At 36.7% G+C, this 18,745-nt stretch overlaps 1 protein-coding gene across 1 annotated transcript in view; it reads right to left on the bottom strand.

Moving 5' to 3' along the window:
- Nucleotides 1-876: 876 nt before the first annotated feature.
- The window catches only part of ATPsynC (ATP synthase, subunit C), a 37,888-nt gene continuing 20,019 nt past the window's right edge, over nucleotides 877-18,745 (bottom strand). Inside the window, exons 3-5 of the mRNA XM_081749177.1 lie at nucleotides 8,110-8,256; nucleotides 3,531-3,633; nucleotides 877-1,533 (exon numbers count right to left, since the gene is read on the bottom strand). Of these exons, the coding sequence (XP_081605303.1) occupies nucleotides 1,370-1,533; nucleotides 3,531-3,633; nucleotides 8,110-8,256 (414 nt within the window). The 3' untranslated portion in view covers nucleotides 877-1,369. The remainder of the gene's footprint in view (nucleotides 1,534-3,530; nucleotides 3,634-8,109; nucleotides 8,257-18,745) is intronic.

Genomic DNA, 18,745 nt, shown 5'->3' with positions numbered 1-18,745 from the left:
CGTAATATACTATTAATACAAAATTACACATTGTTCATTCATAATCTTTGTACACTGACTTACGTTATCCTGTGAAAACTTGTATATCTCAACCATAATTCTCCTGAATTTAGTGTACTTTCTAAATACATTGATCAAAAAATACTCCTTTAACGACAACGATTTAGTTCAATTTTCTAAACATTTATTGACATATATATACCAAAAATCAACAATAAAATAAAGACAAAATATCACCAATCTTCATATAGGGTAGCAGGAGTGCTTATTTGCGCTTCAACTGTCACATGAAATAGAAACCGAAAACCTGTATGAAACTAACATATCAAATTATTATTAGCTACGTGCCTTGTTATTTAGTTGGTAGTTATATGGAATAAGCTTAAAATTCACTCCAAATAATACTACCCAGGAAGATATAGTTTCTTCTCTGAAACTCGTACACGAATACTGCAAATACTATATTTCCTTTCAAGCAACTACAAAAGAACCTTTAAAAATAATACTTTCGAAATCCACGCTTTGTAAATGTGAACACGTATGGAACTGTTTAAATATGTACGTGAAACCTCTTTCCTTGATACGTTTATACGTATGCCAAAATTCATATTAAACAAAACTATTTACATATTCTGAACCCGATAAGTCAATAGCTCCACCAGATATTACCATTTAACGAATGAAAGAAGTATCCACATAAAAAGAATAAAAAATCGTAATATAATGAAATCGTATTAGCCTATTGTACAATTATGGATTGTTGCGAAAGTGAATATATGCTTTGAGTATTCATTTCTATGGAAAATTACTATTCAAACCTCATAGGATTGGACAGTGTACAATAATCGGATGTTTCCAACAAATTCATTCAAGAACTGTGTTTCTATAATATTTATTGAACCTATATTCTGTACAATAGAAATCACCCTTATGCAGCATACTTGTGTTCGAACAGCATATTCCTTCTGCGACACCATGATGAGTTTTCAACAGTCGAATTCAGCCACTGGATTCTGTTTTTCTTTTGTTTACATGACATTTACGTATGAAATTTTGAAGTTAGATTTTAATGAACAGAAAAAAATAACATCCACCAACTAACAAAATCATATCTCGGGCATCAGTCTATTACAACAATGCAGGTATCTCATTCTCTACATGGGAACCATGGAATAACTGGAGGAGCTATCTTTAAGAGTTCATGCACACACATTTTCAGAGGGTGTCCTTGAGAATCTTTTGATGGAATGGTCCAGAGTTTGCCCCACAATCAAGAACACCTTCCTCAAAACACATTAGTACCAGCTGAATCACCTCCATATACTCCATGGGAAACCTAACCGGAGGATACAATCTCCTTGATAGCTGACTAAAATGCAAAGAGCAACAGGAAAGCCATCATCAAACAGAATAGCCCCATGGCTTCAGACAAGGCGAATCCTAAGATGGCGTAGGAGAACAACTGTTGTTTCAATGAAGGGTTCCTGGCATAACCAATAATCAACGAACCGAACACCATTCCAATACCAGCACCTGGAATATAGAGGAAAATAAATTTTTGAATTATTTATCCACTTGGTAACAGAAACTAATCCTATACTTTGAATAATACATTTAGAGAACACGTGGAAAAATCTTTTTTAACCTTCTATTATGAACGGAAAGGAGATATTTTAATATGGTATGTAATGATATTAACAAGAGATGTTTCATCTTTACTGAATTCCATCTGTAGATAAAAGTACCATCAATGATTGGGCAATTTCATTTTGAACAGCCATTTTCTGTCACGATTCGCATTGAAATTCTGGTATTGATTTCCTGAATTGCCATAAGTAACCGCAAATTGAATAAGTTTAGAAAAAAAAAATACAATAAAAAATTTAATCGGTGTCCAGCACATCCAACGCTTTTTTTTTTTTGTTTGTTTTGTTTTGTTTGTTTGTTTTTTAAATACAGTAAGTTTATTTTCTTATCATAAATACTTATGAATCAACTTCCTGTATTTCGAGCACAATAAAACACCAGTACCGAACAATTATAGTCGAAGGACATTAACATTTCAGCATTCTGAATAGATTCATGAAGAAAGCAGTTTGGCTGATCTCCAAACCACCGAACATTCCTTTGTTTCTTTTGTAACATTTGAAAAACTTTATTTGTATCGCTTCCTTCATAGTTTGAAGTTCTAACACCTTTTAGCACTTCTTAAGCTTCTGTATTTCCAGACAATTTTAGTTTTCTTAAGCAGCTAAAAAAAAAAAAAAAATAAAATAAATAAATAAAAATCCCCGACTTCTGTGAAATACAGCCACTGTCTAGACTTTGGCATACATTTTGAAACATTTCCCCGACTTTCCTACTTGTATGATCAGTATAAAAAATTTAACAGCCATGTAAAATGAATTTAACACTCCATAAATGGACTGGCACTGATTTGCGGAGGTGTTCAGAAGAAAAAAAAAGCAGTACATAGTAAGTACAATAAGTAACATCTTTAGTGTAATATCCACGGTTAAACCTTATTGACTAGTTTGATGCAAATCATGGAACATCGATATTCTGCAATCAGTTGCTAGGATTTTAACAATTGCAGGATTCTAAATAGCAAGTTTCAAAACCTTTTCAGCTAAAGAGTGGGTGTCTTCTCGGGGTACTACCGTTTCCTCTCATTATCATTCCACCAATTTATCATTATTCACTTGCCTTTATCATCCGCCTCCCTTAGCCTACACGAAATAATCATCGATGTTAAAATTAAATATTTCGTTTCATGATATAATGTTCTTCAGTGTCAAATACTAGTGAACGAACTAATTCATGTATTAGTTAACAAATTGGCTGCTCACGAGTGCCTCATGTATAGTGACACTATGCTCACCAGCAGACTTTGAAGAAATATTCGAACAGTAGGTGACGAGAGACCTACATATTTTGTATTTTATACATCAGATCTGCAACCTGGAGCCAAAACAACGCGAGAAATATGTGGCTTACGAGGCCTCAGATGTACAATTTTAACTCTAGGTCCCGTGAACCGTAGGAGGTACATATATGAAAATGCACAGAAATGGACACTTCCTTTAAAAAAAAAAAAAAAAAAAAAAAAGTGTAAATACAAATATGTTTGAGATTAAATGCTAATCAGAAAAATATACTGAACTCCATACAGGATTTTACCAACTGAAAAATTATAAACATGTTAATATTACTATAATTGTGTACGAACCAATGATATTATATATATATATATATATATATATATTCACCTCTTTCAATTCAGTGCGTTCCACTATATACTTTCCACAGTGCTAGAGTCGGAGCACACTGAAGTATGTAAGAGTAACTCCTCATAATTAAAGGGAATTAAATGTGAAAGCTTGAAACATTGAATCATTTCTTTCAATTTTTAGATTAATCGTTGTATGCACCTTGAATTCAAAATTTTGGAGTACAAGCATGTAAAAACAGTAACAAAATCAAAGTATGTTATCTTACTACTGTTAATCCTACAAATAAAATAAACTAACCTGATCCAGCTACTCCTACAGTAGCTGCACCAGCGCCAATGAACTTAGCAGCGGAGTCAATATCCCTCTGAACTGCTGATGTCTGAAATCTGCATACCGGTAACTGAAATAAAATGGAAATTTGATTATAAATGTACGTACTACTAAATTCTTATGATCATTCCTAGCGCATGCAAACTATCATTTTTATTTTCACGTCTTAAAAATCCTTCCCTGATACAAACCCACAAAAACACTTATGAAATTTCGAAGATAACACTAAGAACAAGAGGAAACTGACCATGTATGGTTGCCCAGATAATCAGCTAACCAAAAAGCTTCGTGCATTTTACAAAATGTCACATTGCAATTCCCAACGATCGCGTGGGAGAAGCAGAGAGCGTATGGGCACGTGACGTGAAAAGGGACACCTTAGCGCCTATATTAAGCGGTGAATAGTGTATCTAATATTTAAATACAAAGTTTTCCGGTTAATATTTGACCAAATTAATTACGAACTACTACTATAGAACGATGTGTTTGCTACAATAAGCAGTAGTGCGGGGGGAGTTGTAAGTATCAAATGAGGTTTAAATTAAACAATTACTGGAAAGTGTAATCGGCTCTTTCCATGTTCTCTTTTCCTACATATGTATAGTGAAAGTGCTGGGAAAATGGGTTCACACTCGGAGTGACTGTGATAACTATTGTGGTCAGTTACACAAACCAGAACCCCGTGGCCAAAGTCCTCCCCCAAAAAAAGCACCAAGAAGACAGCTTCAAGGAAAATGACATCCCTAATACTACAAGACGCTCGCAGATTTACATCCCACGAAAATCCACCGATCCAACGCACGACGGCCAGTGATTCGATTTGACAGTAGCTGTGAACACTGCTATTTTTAAGTGGCTCCGGCTGAGGTGCGTCTGCGAGGGCGCGTTCACCAACTGCTCCTGCGTCACAATGCAGAATGAATGAAAGAAATATACGCACTACTAAACTTTTACAATCATCCCTAGATCATGCAAACTATTTTTTTTTTTTCTATTTTTATATCTTAAAAATCCTTATCCCTCTATCTCATACATACACATGAACTGCACAAAACTACAAAACACCTGATGGGGTTAAAATGGCAAGAAGCAGTCTCAATGAAATATATCTCTGCTGAAAGTCGCATTCGGGTGACGATATCGTAATTGTGATGCCAAGGGTAGCTGGTGGGAATGTTGCTATTAACGAAGGCTGACAGTGAAAGCGAATTCAGGATACTTCCAAAAATCCACTGTAACACCTATCTGTCTACATCCTCCAACTGTACGGGTGCCAACCAAGTGAGGATCCACGTGGACAAGGCTTCAAATAATACTGCCTGTGTCTGTCTTAATTAGGAAATGGAATGAGAACTAGAAATATTTCTGTTTTAAAAATTTCCGTGCAGAGCTCAGATGCCACTCCAATGGATTTCTGCGACTTTTGATCTAGTGAAAAGTAGTTTCGAAAATTGGCGTCCGTGCACTCTCGCTGGTCTTGCAGGGAGAATGGGACCGAATGTTTTCCAATGTTTCGCCAGGTAATGAAAACTTCGGTATCAGGCAAATAGTACAGTCTTGAGGACTCAACAGAACACCATCGGTGTAGCGGCGGTAAGTTTCTCGTAAGGCGTGTTTTATTCAAAATCGGTCTCGATATAAACCGAACAGCTTCTATAATCCCATATGAATATGGAAAAACCTATTATTCTACCCAGCTCAAACCCGTAGAGAGTTTGCAAAGAGTACAATAAGTGTAGGAACAGCCCAAAAATAGTCAAAATTTTCTCGGCAGGGTCTTGGCAACAAACCTCATGCAGGCACTAATAATCAGCAATGATGCATTTAAAAGCAATTAACTCATGCAAGTCAGACTCTAGGAAATTGGAGGATGATTTCTGCTAAATCATTACACTTCAGTTGCATTTCGACTTATTTCAGCATGTATTCATCGCTACTACTCCGTTGTAACCAAACCTTTTCTGACTACGTGCATTAAGAAATGTTCCAAGTCATATCAGTGTAATATCAAAGGTTTGAAGAATTATTACGTATTCTGCCTTTTGGCAGGTTCTGGGACAAACTCCAATCAAGGTATTGGTTAAAGAGGTAGCATTTTCAGAATAATGCTCACGGACGGTGCAATGACCTTGAACAAGATTAAACTGACTGGGAATGGTTAGCCCATCCTCCGTATTTTCCCGAAACCTCACCAACACATGATAATCTTTCTGTCTAACCATTTGAGAAATTTTAAGCAGAAACAGGAATGACACGGAGGACGAGGTCTACCTTCCTCCCCGATGGCAGAACTTTTTCAGTCTTTCTGCGATGAGCTTCTGTAAGTCAAAAATTTTCTGTAGAAGAAACACTTGTGATTGTTAAAAATACGCTTTATGCGACATAAACAGTTCAAACTATATTTATGCGAGTCGTCCGTACATTTAAGACTTCTACACATAGCAGGTATCTGTTGGCTATTTTCTTTTCCTCTGGCAATTTTTCTGCACAGGTGCGGCCTGCGATCACATCGCAGATCGCGGCATGTTCTGCTATGAGGCCTTCCTTTACCAAAAATGTAATATTTATCGGAAGAATCTGGGTTGGTTGAGACTGTAGACTACAAAAGCTAATTACTTCAAATGAATCAATCCACGACAAAACGTGTTTAATTTCTACCTTCCAAATGTACACGAACTTTGTTGGTTAGCTGATGGATTTAAGACCAGTACCCCCTCCCCCCAAGACTTCGGAATTACTGAAATCTTAATACCTATGAGTTCCTCATGAGGTTGCCTACTGTTAACTGCATTGTGCTACCCGATGCATTTACTAAATTTCCTGCTTAAATACGAATGTTTACTATTTTATCATGCTGCTAGGAAATTTACAAAATAGAAATAATTTACACTGCTAATACAATTAATAATGAGGGTGGGTAAGTAAATAAGGTACAATTTCTTTTCACGAAGACATACTGACCTGTACATGACCACTGAAAGAGGAGATTTTGATACCCTAGTCATTCGATCAGACGCATCTAGCGGCAGAACCGTGAACTAGTGAGCAAATATGGCGCATGTTACAATCATCTACCTGCTGACAGGTAGTTAATTTGTCACCAAACGGACAAAACTAAGTGAAATTCACAGGAAAATGCGTTGTGTGTGATGAGAGGAATGCACTGTAGCATATTTCCAGGTGGTGCGAATTCTTTGAATAAGGCAGTATGAACTTTGTAGATTTGCCACGTATCAGGCGTTTAGTAACAGTATCAACCGAACAGAATGTCATGACCATTGAAGAGGTGATTGTAATGACTGGCGGATCAATCTTCGAACACATCCATTACGTACGATACAGTGTATGAAGTGGTGTACGATGAACTGAAGTTTCGTAAACTGTGCGCTCAGTGGATGTCAAAGAATCTCACAGATCTAAGGGAGAGCGAATGATCTGTCTTGATTATCTTGCACGGTACGCTGAAAGATATAGCAAAAGATGATGGGTTCTGAGTACAACTACACACCTGAAAGCTAGCATATATAGAATGGAAACACTCCCCAAAGAAAAAGAGAAATGAACGTGACAATCTGCGAAAAACAGTTAATGACTAGTATGGTATACGCAAAAGTTCTACTGCAAGAGGACTAACACGAGAAACTACAATGAATGTTGCATGTGAGCTTCGTGACAAACGCTAGAACATTAATGCTGGAAATAAACTCAATGACAATGCACGTCCTATGTTAGTTCTGTTCGTGTTGGTTTGGGTAAAAGGTGCTCGTGCATACGCCGTATCCTGATCTCGTACCTTCAGACTATCATCTTTATGGCTTAATGAAGGCATTCTCGGCCAACCACTGTTTTAATTCCAATGACGAAGTCAAATCAGTTGTGTGCTGACGGTTATGCCCAAAAGACGGACTATGAACAAGATATTTTGAAACTTGTTCCATGATAGGAAAAATGTGTTGACTGGGCGGCTACGTTGAAAAGTAGCTTTAATATGTTCATTTACCTCGTGTATATATATGCTTGATATGTTGCTATAACACTTCAATCTACACGAATTATTGTGCATAACATTGATCCTCCGTCGTATCTCTTCAATAATCACATCCTTATGACTGCCTTTCACAGTTCGAGTTAGAACTTAAACATTAAATTTAAGGGATATTTAGAGGCATGGTTATCTATAGCACGTCTTACTAGTTTAATGACACGTCCAGCACTCCATGTAACCAAATACATTTCATCACCTGCTGAATAATCAGTTCACTCAGAGGCAAGAATAAATTTAAAAAAAAAAAAGAGTGAGAAAATAGTTTGGTTCTTTTTAACATTTATTTTCTCCTCTAAAGCATTTATTTATTTATTTGCATCTATCAGATAAAAAGCTAATTAACCGGACTTAACTTTTTTTGACTGCTTTCAAAACTATTTACTACTGTGTAATAAAACCCATGCAGAAAAGACGGGAGCCAGAGAAAGAGAAAATATCCAAATGCTCGTGAATTACAATAGCAGATCAGTGCAATTACTATGCATTCCGAGACCAACTTACCAGACTGGGTGAAATTGAAGTCTGTAGAAAGCTTGTTGCCGGTACCAGACTTGACTGTGTGGCTGTCTGATTTTGTAGCAATGTCGCCCTTTCACTTACTACTGAACAACTAAGTGGTCTGATGTAGGCCTGAGAACCAGAAGCCAACTGAAAGGAAATAAAATATTAGTTAGTTTCAATACTTAGTGAAAAAATAAAACTAATCTTAAATTTATCCTAACCCATGGCCAAATGTAAGAATGAAAATATTCTGTTTTAAAAATTATGCGAATATCAACTCAGAATTTCAATACTGCAGACTTCTCTTACACATTACAAGAAGTTCTAATACCATATAAATACGTAGTTCATTAAGAACTTTCTTGTAAAGTAAGAAAAACTGCAGCAAACAACGAGGCTATATAGGATAACGCCTACAGTTTAAAGTCAACTCAAACGAGAGTCGTGCATTCGATGCTTTTACCGGGAATCGATCTGGGATTTCGTGCAGCAAAGTATGCACGCTAGCCGCTATACCAGCGAGGAGGGCTGGAACTTCGTTTAAACTTCATTGTAAATTTTACATCTCAACATGTAACACCTTAAAAAAAAAAAAAAAAAAAAAATCGACCATCGAATAGTCTTAACGTAAATGCTAACACTAAGTTCAAAGTAATTATAGACTTAATTTACTATCTGAAACTTTATGTGTGCTCTTATCAATATGTGTACCTACGTAGCAAGTTCAAATATGAGCAGTTTGTGAAAAGTACACCGAAAATACTTGATCATGTTTGGCATTAGATCTAAAGGGCCTTTCCTAGTAAGATAGTGAAATCAGGCCCTTGATCCAAATTGAGTCGTTATTGACCCAAAATGTTAGTTTTGACCTAAAACCATCACAAAGTTTCGACCCCCTACCCCCATCCTTACCGAATTTTGTATTATACATGATCAAAATTTAATACTTTTTAATTCTGATGGAGGTCGTCCAAATAATTTGAAAGTTTCACAAATTGTAGACACTATGTAAGTGTAAATGTGAACTACTTTTTTTTTTTCAAGACCGATTTTTTTTTTTTTTTTTGCGTTTTGAAAATTTCAATCTTGTAATATATATATATATATATATATATATATATATATATATATTGAGGGGACACGTCGCCGAATTTTTTGTTCAACATTTTGTAGTATAGACTGTTCGCTATCCCCTTATACAGTTTCAGAAACTCAAAAGGTATGGTCCCTTTCCCCCCAAAACCATAAAACAGCACTCAAATAACGACAGCGAACGACTCTCCCGCTGGCAAAACCGATCCATCAATGCTTATACAGTCCGCAGCAAAAAACTTGCAACATGAGCGTGTACGTTCATTGTGAAACGACGAAGTCTTTTGCTCCAAAATAAGTTTGCAGGGGAGGACGCCGAGGTTTCTCCTGGCGCGATTCGTATACTTAGACGTTATGTAGATTCCCTGGGCTGTTAGGCGTAGTTTCACAAACTTACATGCTCATGTTGCAGGTTTCTTGCTGCGGACTGTACTACGTTGCCTTATGTCATTCCAAATTGTCAAAAAAAGGGATGGTCAGTGACTATTTTTCCTTCTTTTTTTGGTCAATTTTTAGAAATCTTTTTCACAATACACTTTTCTTTTATTTTCCCTTAACTCAAAGTACTTTTTTTTTTTTTTTTTTGCCAATCCAGAGGAATGTAACAACAAGTATAAACTTTTCCCTTGAACACTAATTAAATTCTATAGCAATAGAATAATAAGCGTTATATAAATAGTAATTATTGACTAGCAAAACCTAAGAAACGTACTGTAATAGATGCACTTTCCAATATTAATCAACACTGAAGTCTACTGTGTAATTTAGATCGAATACTATTACAGATATAATAATAAATGCGTGTGATACAGTGGTGATCACGAGTCGACACGAGAAACAGGGTTTCCTTGTCTAAATATTATGTCACATCTCGTTTCTCTTCTCGAAGAATTTCTTCTCTAGGTTCGATTACCGAAAAGATGTCCTCGTCTCGTTTCATTTTGTAAATTCACATACAAAATTAATGACCTGATTTTTTAAATTTTCAAACTATGCTATGCATAAGTGTCGGAAGTCTTACAGAATGTGTTTGTCCGTCGATTCAGCGTTCCAGAAACAGATTCTGTCTTCTCCATTAACCCTCTATTCAAACCAGAAGTAATTAAAATTAATCATTTCGGGTTTCAATATTTATCGCCATAGAACAAAAATAGTAATAGATAGCGAAAAACATTTTTCTGCGATCGATTCATGATCAAGAGTATATCGCAACCTGGAATACTATCGAAACCGGAAGTGGTTCAATTTACAATACTTCTGGTTTCAATACTGATTTTCATAGAGCAAGAACTAAAAGATATTTAGAAACACTCTTTTGCAATCTATTCAACGTCCCAAGAATAGGTTCTATACCCTCCCTTAACCTTCTATTCAAACTGGAAATGATCCAAATTAACGATTTTTGGTTTCAACATGTCGCCACAGAACAAAAACAGTAAGGAATAGCGAGAAATTTTTTATACATATGGACTCAGGAACAGGTTCTATCTTTGATATTTCTCTATTACAATCAGTAGTTGTAGATGTAGCCGACTACTTCGAAGTTTTGAATATTGTATTCAGATGAAGTAAGATTTGAAGCTTTCCTGGCGGCGTATATGATAAAGTTCTTCTCGGACAATCACATCCGACATTACATACACATCCATCATTACTAAGAGCACCAATTACTGGACCAGGATAGTAGCTGAATCTCTTGCCATAGTTCATGAACCGAACAACGTTAATAGAGACTGGATTTCAACTCAGCCCCCTGTGGAACCCGGTCATCAGTACCGCAGCAAAGAAAACTACACACAAACATCCAGATAACTCTCAGCCAATCAGTACCACGGACTACGGAACATAGCCAGTCAATCACAGCTCCAGTTTTCAGATTGAATCAGCCAATCAGGAACAAGCATTTTCAGCCAATCAGGAATCAGCATTTTCGCCAGTCCAGAGTATATATTACTTATATCCGCTGATCTCTACATAATTGCCCTGATGATGAGAACGATGACAGCTCTCGAAACGTTGGCCTATCCACCAGTTTTCACCTGGCTGATTGCCCGAGAAGAACTTTATTGTATTCAGATGGTTTGGAGGTCTTCCATAGTTTCAACTGAAACATTTACTTGTCTTAATTTCATCTATAAGTTACCAGAATCCTTCAGCGTAACGAGAGATTCATGACGGGAATGATATAACATTCAAACAATCTTTATCATTGGAGTATATGGTGTAATGTCTTGCGTATCTTTACAAATTGGTAAATGTTCTACACTGTGTTCGTACAATCATCAAATTTATGGTTTTATGCTATGATTCATGTATCAATAAAACAAATATTGAGAACTAAGTCTGGGATAAACTCGAGTTGCCCGCCAGACTCGTGAAATTTATCGTCTCGTCTCGATTCTAGTTTCGAAAATGAGACGAGAATTGTCTTTTTTTCTAATCTTGTCTCGAACTTAAAAGATACTTATCTCCGAGGCAACACTAATACTATATATCCTAACAAATTACGCTTAATTAGACGTGTAATAAAGAAGTAGAATTAAAGCAACATTTGCAAAAACTCTAGGAACTAGTGAAAAAAAATATAGAATAAAAAAAGTTCCAGTAGCATTTGGCTGAAATATAAATTAGAAACGAACATCTGCGTGAATTCATGTTATTGTGCTTTTGTTGTAATTATGAAGGTTTAATTCCTGATCAGCACAATTCCAATTGCTTGTTTCTTAAAGTAGTTACGACTCACTAGTTAATAAATAATAAAAAAAAAAAATCATATATGCTCATTTAAAAGCTACTTAGGCAATCTGTAGGACAAACGTAATACTTAAAAACATAAGCAGTTTTGCAAGTTTCCTCGTATACAAAATTCTTACATACTATGTTTTAGTGTATCTTTTTTTAAAGAAAAACGACCTAGAAATAACCCAAAGGGAAAATGTGGCAACAACATATCTGTCACCCTCACCGACTCTCCTTCGACCAGCCATAAATAAGCCCTCATACTGAGTTTGGTGACGACATCCACCACCCGTGGTGTGTGTGCATCGGACAGCAACTGTATGCCAGGATAGTGAACGTACTATACCCCTTTTGTACAATATATATATATATATATAATTTTTCAGTGTGAAAGTGATGGCAACATTGTCAAAACAAATTAAAACAAAAAAAAAATCAGTTTTTTGACCATTTTAGGACCCTCAAGGTCAAAACTTTGAACATTTCTTTGCCAGAGTTCACGATTTTCCCTTCTCTTCCGTCACTATAACCACTTAATTGGTCTTCCATCATTAGTATTCTTCCTGTTTGAAACCACCTTTTGACGACTTATTGAAAGTTTTCATTGGCTCATTCCAATCAAGCAATACTTATTTCTTTTCCTGCACTCTACGATTCTGGTGCATCAACTGAACCTTGATTTCTGGCAAAACATACCTAAATCATTTGCTAATGCAACTAAACTCCCGCTCCCCCTTTTTTCTGTAGTACATACTCGTGTACTAGTGCTAATATAATTCTTCACAAGTGCTAATTAGGAAAAAATTACTAAAGATATAACTCGATCTTTTTAACACTGACGGCAATCTGATCGGGGAAACTCCAGAATTCTTGAAAATCAACATTTCAGTATCTCAAAAAATGAATAAATTGTTTGCCTGGTGTGAAACTAAAAGAGTCTCCAGACAAGACGGCTGACCCAGGAATTTGAATCCTGAGTACAATACGGTATTTTACTCCTATTTTATACCTATTTAGGATTACCCGTTTCTTGTTACTCTACGAACTGTCTAGTTCCTTCTTTCAAGTAACCGAGATATATGCGAATGTCAATGGTGCAAAGTGCGGTCAACGAAATACGGATGAAGAGTCTCGCATTCTTATTTAAATTCAGTGCACTGTCTCGATTATGCACCGAGTTTAAGGAAGACCGATTAAGATTGATTACAATAGTGATATGACGAAACTGACAGGAAACGGGACAACCCATGCATACTGTACTCACCATAAAGCCCAACTTGGCGGGAGCTAAGATCGAAATAGACGCACCAAGCCCAAGAAGTGAGCGCTCTACCACTAAGCGATCTTGGCCTTGACTAATTCCAGTTTCATGTGTACAACAGAATATGAACTATTTTTATTTAAAACAGGAATATGGCTTTTTTGAAACATAGTACAAAACAAAACAGAACCCAGTTTTGCCCAATAAAACTAACTGGGTTAAGTTTTTAAAAGGAAGACCCCCCCCCCACAAATCTGTCAGACTAACATGGAAAAGAACTGCCCTGCCCAAGATTGATGGTCATGGGAGCTAAATATACACACACACACACACACATTTATATTATATTATATTATATATATATATATATATATATATATATATATATATATATATATATATATATATATATATATATATATATATATATATATATATATATATATATATATATATATATATTACAAATAACTCAGATTTTAAAGTCTTATAACTTCAAATATTTAATGCCCACCTACTGGTACGAATAACCAATCGAAAGAGCATACTTTAAAGTTTTGTTTGTCATTGGAGGTTCCGTTGTGACTCACCGGGTGGCAGGGTGATAGTTTGCAAAATGGGGAATAATCAACAAAGTATTTTGTGCGATGAAATATTGAAGAGAATCCGTCACCACCGTGCGTTCCGAAGACAGTACAATATACAACCACCAACCCACAAAAGGATTTTGCGATGGTATCGACAGTTGAAGGACACAGGCTGCCTCTAAAGGAAAAAAACTCCGGGCGACCATCTGTCTCGGAATAAACAGTGGAGACCTCGAAAGTGTATGGGCTGACCTTGACTACCGCATAGATGTGTGCCGTGTAACATGAGGAGTGTACATAGTACATTTGTAATATGTAAGAAACTTGCAAATGTGTTTGTTCAAATGATGTATCAAACATTTTGTAGTAATACTTTGTGGAATACATAGAAAACTCGATGAATGATTTGTAATTAATACACCGTGTTTCAAAACATCGACAACGTTTGGGAGGTGATTCCTGACACCAAGATAAGACAAAAAGTATAGACTAACCTGCCGAGAACATGAAGGAAAAAAAAAAAAAAAAAAAAAAAAAAACTTTAAACCTCCATAGCTCCAGTACTATGGGAGCTACCGTAGTCGGGTCAAGACTTAACTTAGGAACTAAATTGTGTCCTATCCAAATATCCAAGTTTCAGAATCCTGAGGTACTCACGGGACATTTTTTATAAAGGGAATTTGGCTACGGGCGTATAATTTGAAGTACTTACCAACTACCTCTATGGAAGTTGTCTACATACTATACGCATCAACTCACGTTCAGTTATGCGTAGAGCACTTCAAATTTGGATGACAGGAAATTTGCAAATAAATTGTTCTCACTGACAGGCAATGGCTGACTACCAATTCTGTGAAATACACTAGATATTTGAGTAAATATATGTTTTACAGAATATTGAGGTACTCTTCAAGTAGTGTGGCCAAGAATTCAACTTTGGTGAACTTCTATCAGAAATGTTATCGGGAATTAACAAAACTTTCCGAATTCTTGAATTCATAACTACAAAATTTATTACATTACATAGAATCTGGAAAAGGCGACATTGGTTTTAAAAACTTCCCAATCCAGATAAATTCATGTGTCGGTACATAAATTTAAGACTATTCCGAAATTCTGATACAATAGGGAAACTGCATTCTATAAGTGTAATGCATGTTTAATCAATATCTTGCTGCCGAATAGAAAAAAAGGGGATTTCAAACCTGCCTTGTAACTCCTATGCTAATTATCACATCGGCAACATTAATTTTAGAGAGCGTAAGATTATTCCTGGAATGTGAGACAGGATCACAACATCTAACATTAAATCTGATTATTACATTTCTACAGCACACAAAGCAAACTTGAAACGGTCGTAACAAAACAAGCTCGTAAGTTGCGACAGTATCTACATATTACTTTCTACAAACATAGAATATGAAACTAAGTAATTCTGCAAAATTGCAACCTATCAATATTTTCAAGTACCTTATTAATAAATAAAGATTATCTCAAAGTAACGTTCGTTTTCAGTGTCAAGACTAGATAAAACGTGGATCTGAACATGAGACTGAACTACATGTACTTCCCCCGGGAATCGAATGACAATCACCTGCTTAAGAAACTTATAATGTATTTAGTCACGGCGGAAGTCATTGAAAATTACGACTAAGCTTGTAGAACCATCACGTACTCTCAACACAGGTCTTGCAAGACAACAGATTGCGCCTAAAAATCGAAATGTGCCAACAAAAGCATTGTTTCCAAACCAGCGTAATTTCCAGTTGCTGTAAAATAACCGAACAACATAAATGCTGTTTATTTCATTTTAAAACTACGGAATTGTAAATGTATACTTAATTTCAATTCAAGCAGTATATAATAAACTATTAAGCGTCCGACATTATTCGTTAAATCGAAATAACAGTAGTAATCCAATTACTATCTAACAGCTACACGACAAATGCTACATCTTTACCTCTGTCTGTGCATCTTCTTTACCCTTTAAATACTTCAAGAATTGATAACCATTTCACTATTTCTAATCAACTTCCATACAATCCTCTCAATGACCCTACAATATAGGAACAGTTGTATATACCGATAGTCTGGAAATTTTATTTTAAAGCTTTACTAAAATACTTAAAATACTGTTTTTAAAAAATGCTATTACAATCAGTGAAATTACGTTCTAAACGTTTTTATTCCTATTTTGCCTGAATTTATAAACTACAAGGTAACAAAATCCTTGCCGTTTGTGGCGTCCCATTATTCATGCTATCACAGAGGAAATGAAATAACGCACGTGCCTCCAAAGCGATCCTCGACCTTCAGTAATAGACACGAAGGTATCGAAGCAGCTTGTTCGCGCGTGTGTGTTGTGTAACTTTAAAGTGGACCTGCCAACTACTGCATCAAGTCGCGGCATGTAACAAGCATTGGTTCCAGAAATTCCGTTAGAAGCGAGCCTTTCGGATGATCCTCGCAGTGGACGACCACATGTGTTGGATAACAAGGCCCTGAAAACAGCATCGATGAGGACAGTGGTCTAACATCCGAAGAAACAATCATACTACACCTGCATGGAATAGGCAAATCATACAAGTTAAGCAAGTGGGTATTCCATACATTGTCGGCAGCCAACAAGGAACAGTCAGTCAGTCCTTACTCACTCGGCAATTGAATATATCCATCTTGGATCGCTTGCTCACTGGTGACGAAAAGCGGGTCCTCTATGACACTCACACGTGCCAGACATTAGTTGTCGCTAAGTGACCTGTTTCTCACACCTCAAAACCATCTATGCACCCACGAAAAGTTATGCTCTCTGTATGGTGGAATTGTCCGCAAATAGTGCATTACGAGTTCCTTTTACTTGGTCAGACCATTACAGATCTACTGTTTGCAGTTGGAAAGTGTGCACTGTGCATTGTGGCAGAAGCCGGCATTGGTGGATCGCAAATGTGTATTGTTCCTGCACAATGCCCAGTCACATGTGGCAGAGAGGACCAGGGAGACCCTTTAGTAACTTGGCTGGGAGTGTGTACCATGCACTATATTCACAGGACCTTGCACCTGTTTCAATCCAACAACCATCTTCGTGGAGTTCCTTCGCAAATGAAGAATTGTGGAACGCACTCAGACTTCTATGTTTCTAAGACTGTCGAGTTCTATCACAAGGGTACTGTACAGTTGCAGGAACACTGGCAAAGATATTGGATACTGATAGAAATTACTTTGAAACCTAAGGTAAATACCGTCCACTGTATTGCTCTTTGTTTATCACTACTAGAGAACGGCAAGAACTTTTTTGGTTACCTCGTAGTACTACGAGTATTTACTACTGTGATATTTTTTTCAAATGCTTCCAACAGAATTTACTCGACTTGTGCATTTTCGAAATATACTCCGTGTTTAGTTTCGTAAAAAGAACTATCGAATTGGACCAGAGTACAAAAGTTTTAATCGGAAAAGTATCCCATATAAAATTTAATGATTTAATTATGTTCTACTAATTATGTGTAATTTTACTTTCTACAAAATTCGACGAACTCCAAATGAGCACTGTTACTCCTGAAAAATTCATGGTCTGCGAAAATGGCCTGAAAGACTGTATGGCTGACGCAAGTAACAAATGTTTGTTCACGAAATTCCACAATCCATTTACTGCCTTCTGTTATGTAAAACGACTTCTACCATGTTCATCCGAACACAATATTTTAAGCATGATAGATCAACACAATGTTTTACGAGTATAGAACTAGCTTTCAAATTTGCGCATAAAAATAGTGATACTGAAACAATATGACATCTAAACTCTAGCATCGACTAACTTCAGTTTACTACTCAATCGATATTTCCTCACCAGTCTTCCCATGATATTAATCAGAACTATATCACTACCAGGGTTGGCAAAAACCATGGTTTTTATTAAATAAAACCATAAGACAGGTTTTTGGTTTAAATAATTTGCTCTATGTATTTATATTACATATGGACAGAAATAAGTGTTTCGCCTTGGTGTTATTATGCAGCAACGGGGTTATGCTGGAAGGAGTCACATAAGTTTAAAGCGGAATCCAAACCGAGAGAAATTGTTCTCCATTTGGACTCGAAACCGGGAATAATTAGCCACAAATGCGATTAGTCTGCCGACTCTCACGAAGGACTCCTGATAAAAATACGTTGCACTGATCTTGAAATACCTGTTAATATAATTGTCAAGAGTAATTTCAGAAGGACAAAAAGATAAAACAGTTGCACAAATGAAACCATTGTACACAATTACAGAAAGCTGTTTCAGCCTTGTGGTAGTGAAGTACAGACCCGTGCCCTAGGGCGTAAAACCCCCGTTTCCACCAGCGATCATGTTCGATGTGAGTGCCCCGTTGATGAACGATTGCACGACATCGTAGTTTTCACTGAAGGAGACCTCTATTGAGCACTGCCTGATCCAATTTCGCCCACTCCTCCTTGCACACTTTCCAAAGGCCACCAAGTGTGGTCGGACGACGCTTATTGATGTTCCGTTTGAGGAGGCCGAAAGCACAGAATCCATAGGGGATGCATCTGGCGAATTGACGGGGATGTCTCGAAATGGGATAGCCTTTACATCTGTCTCCTGTTCCATACGTGTCATGTAGGCCAGCGTTCGTTTGGCAGTATGGTTGCTGGCCTTGTCCTGGTGGATGAACACTGCCAGTGTCATTGCCATACAAAGCCGGGGCATGTTGGCAGTAGATGGGTTCCAGTACATGCTCGATATAATACGCTGAATTCACCTTGACATTTGATGACACCCGGTGTTTTGGAAGCTTTCCTTTTGCACAGAAACCAGTCAAGCATAAATCCCATTGGAAAACACTCCTTGCAGGAGCGAACCCACTTTGCATGATCGGTTCCATCGCTGCGGCGGTAGTAAATTGCACGCATCTGCTGAGATCCTGTCAAACAAACCCATGCTTCATCTAAGGTG

The sequence above is a fragment of the Thermobia domestica genome, chromosome 2 (assembly GCF_964235325.1).
Source record: "Thermobia domestica chromosome 2, izTheDome1.hap1.1, whole genome shotgun sequence".
NCBI classification, from domain to species: domain Eukaryota; kingdom Metazoa; phylum Arthropoda; class Insecta; order Zygentoma; family Lepismatidae; genus Thermobia; species Thermobia domestica.
This window is presented reverse-complemented; position numbering and strand designations above follow the sequence as displayed.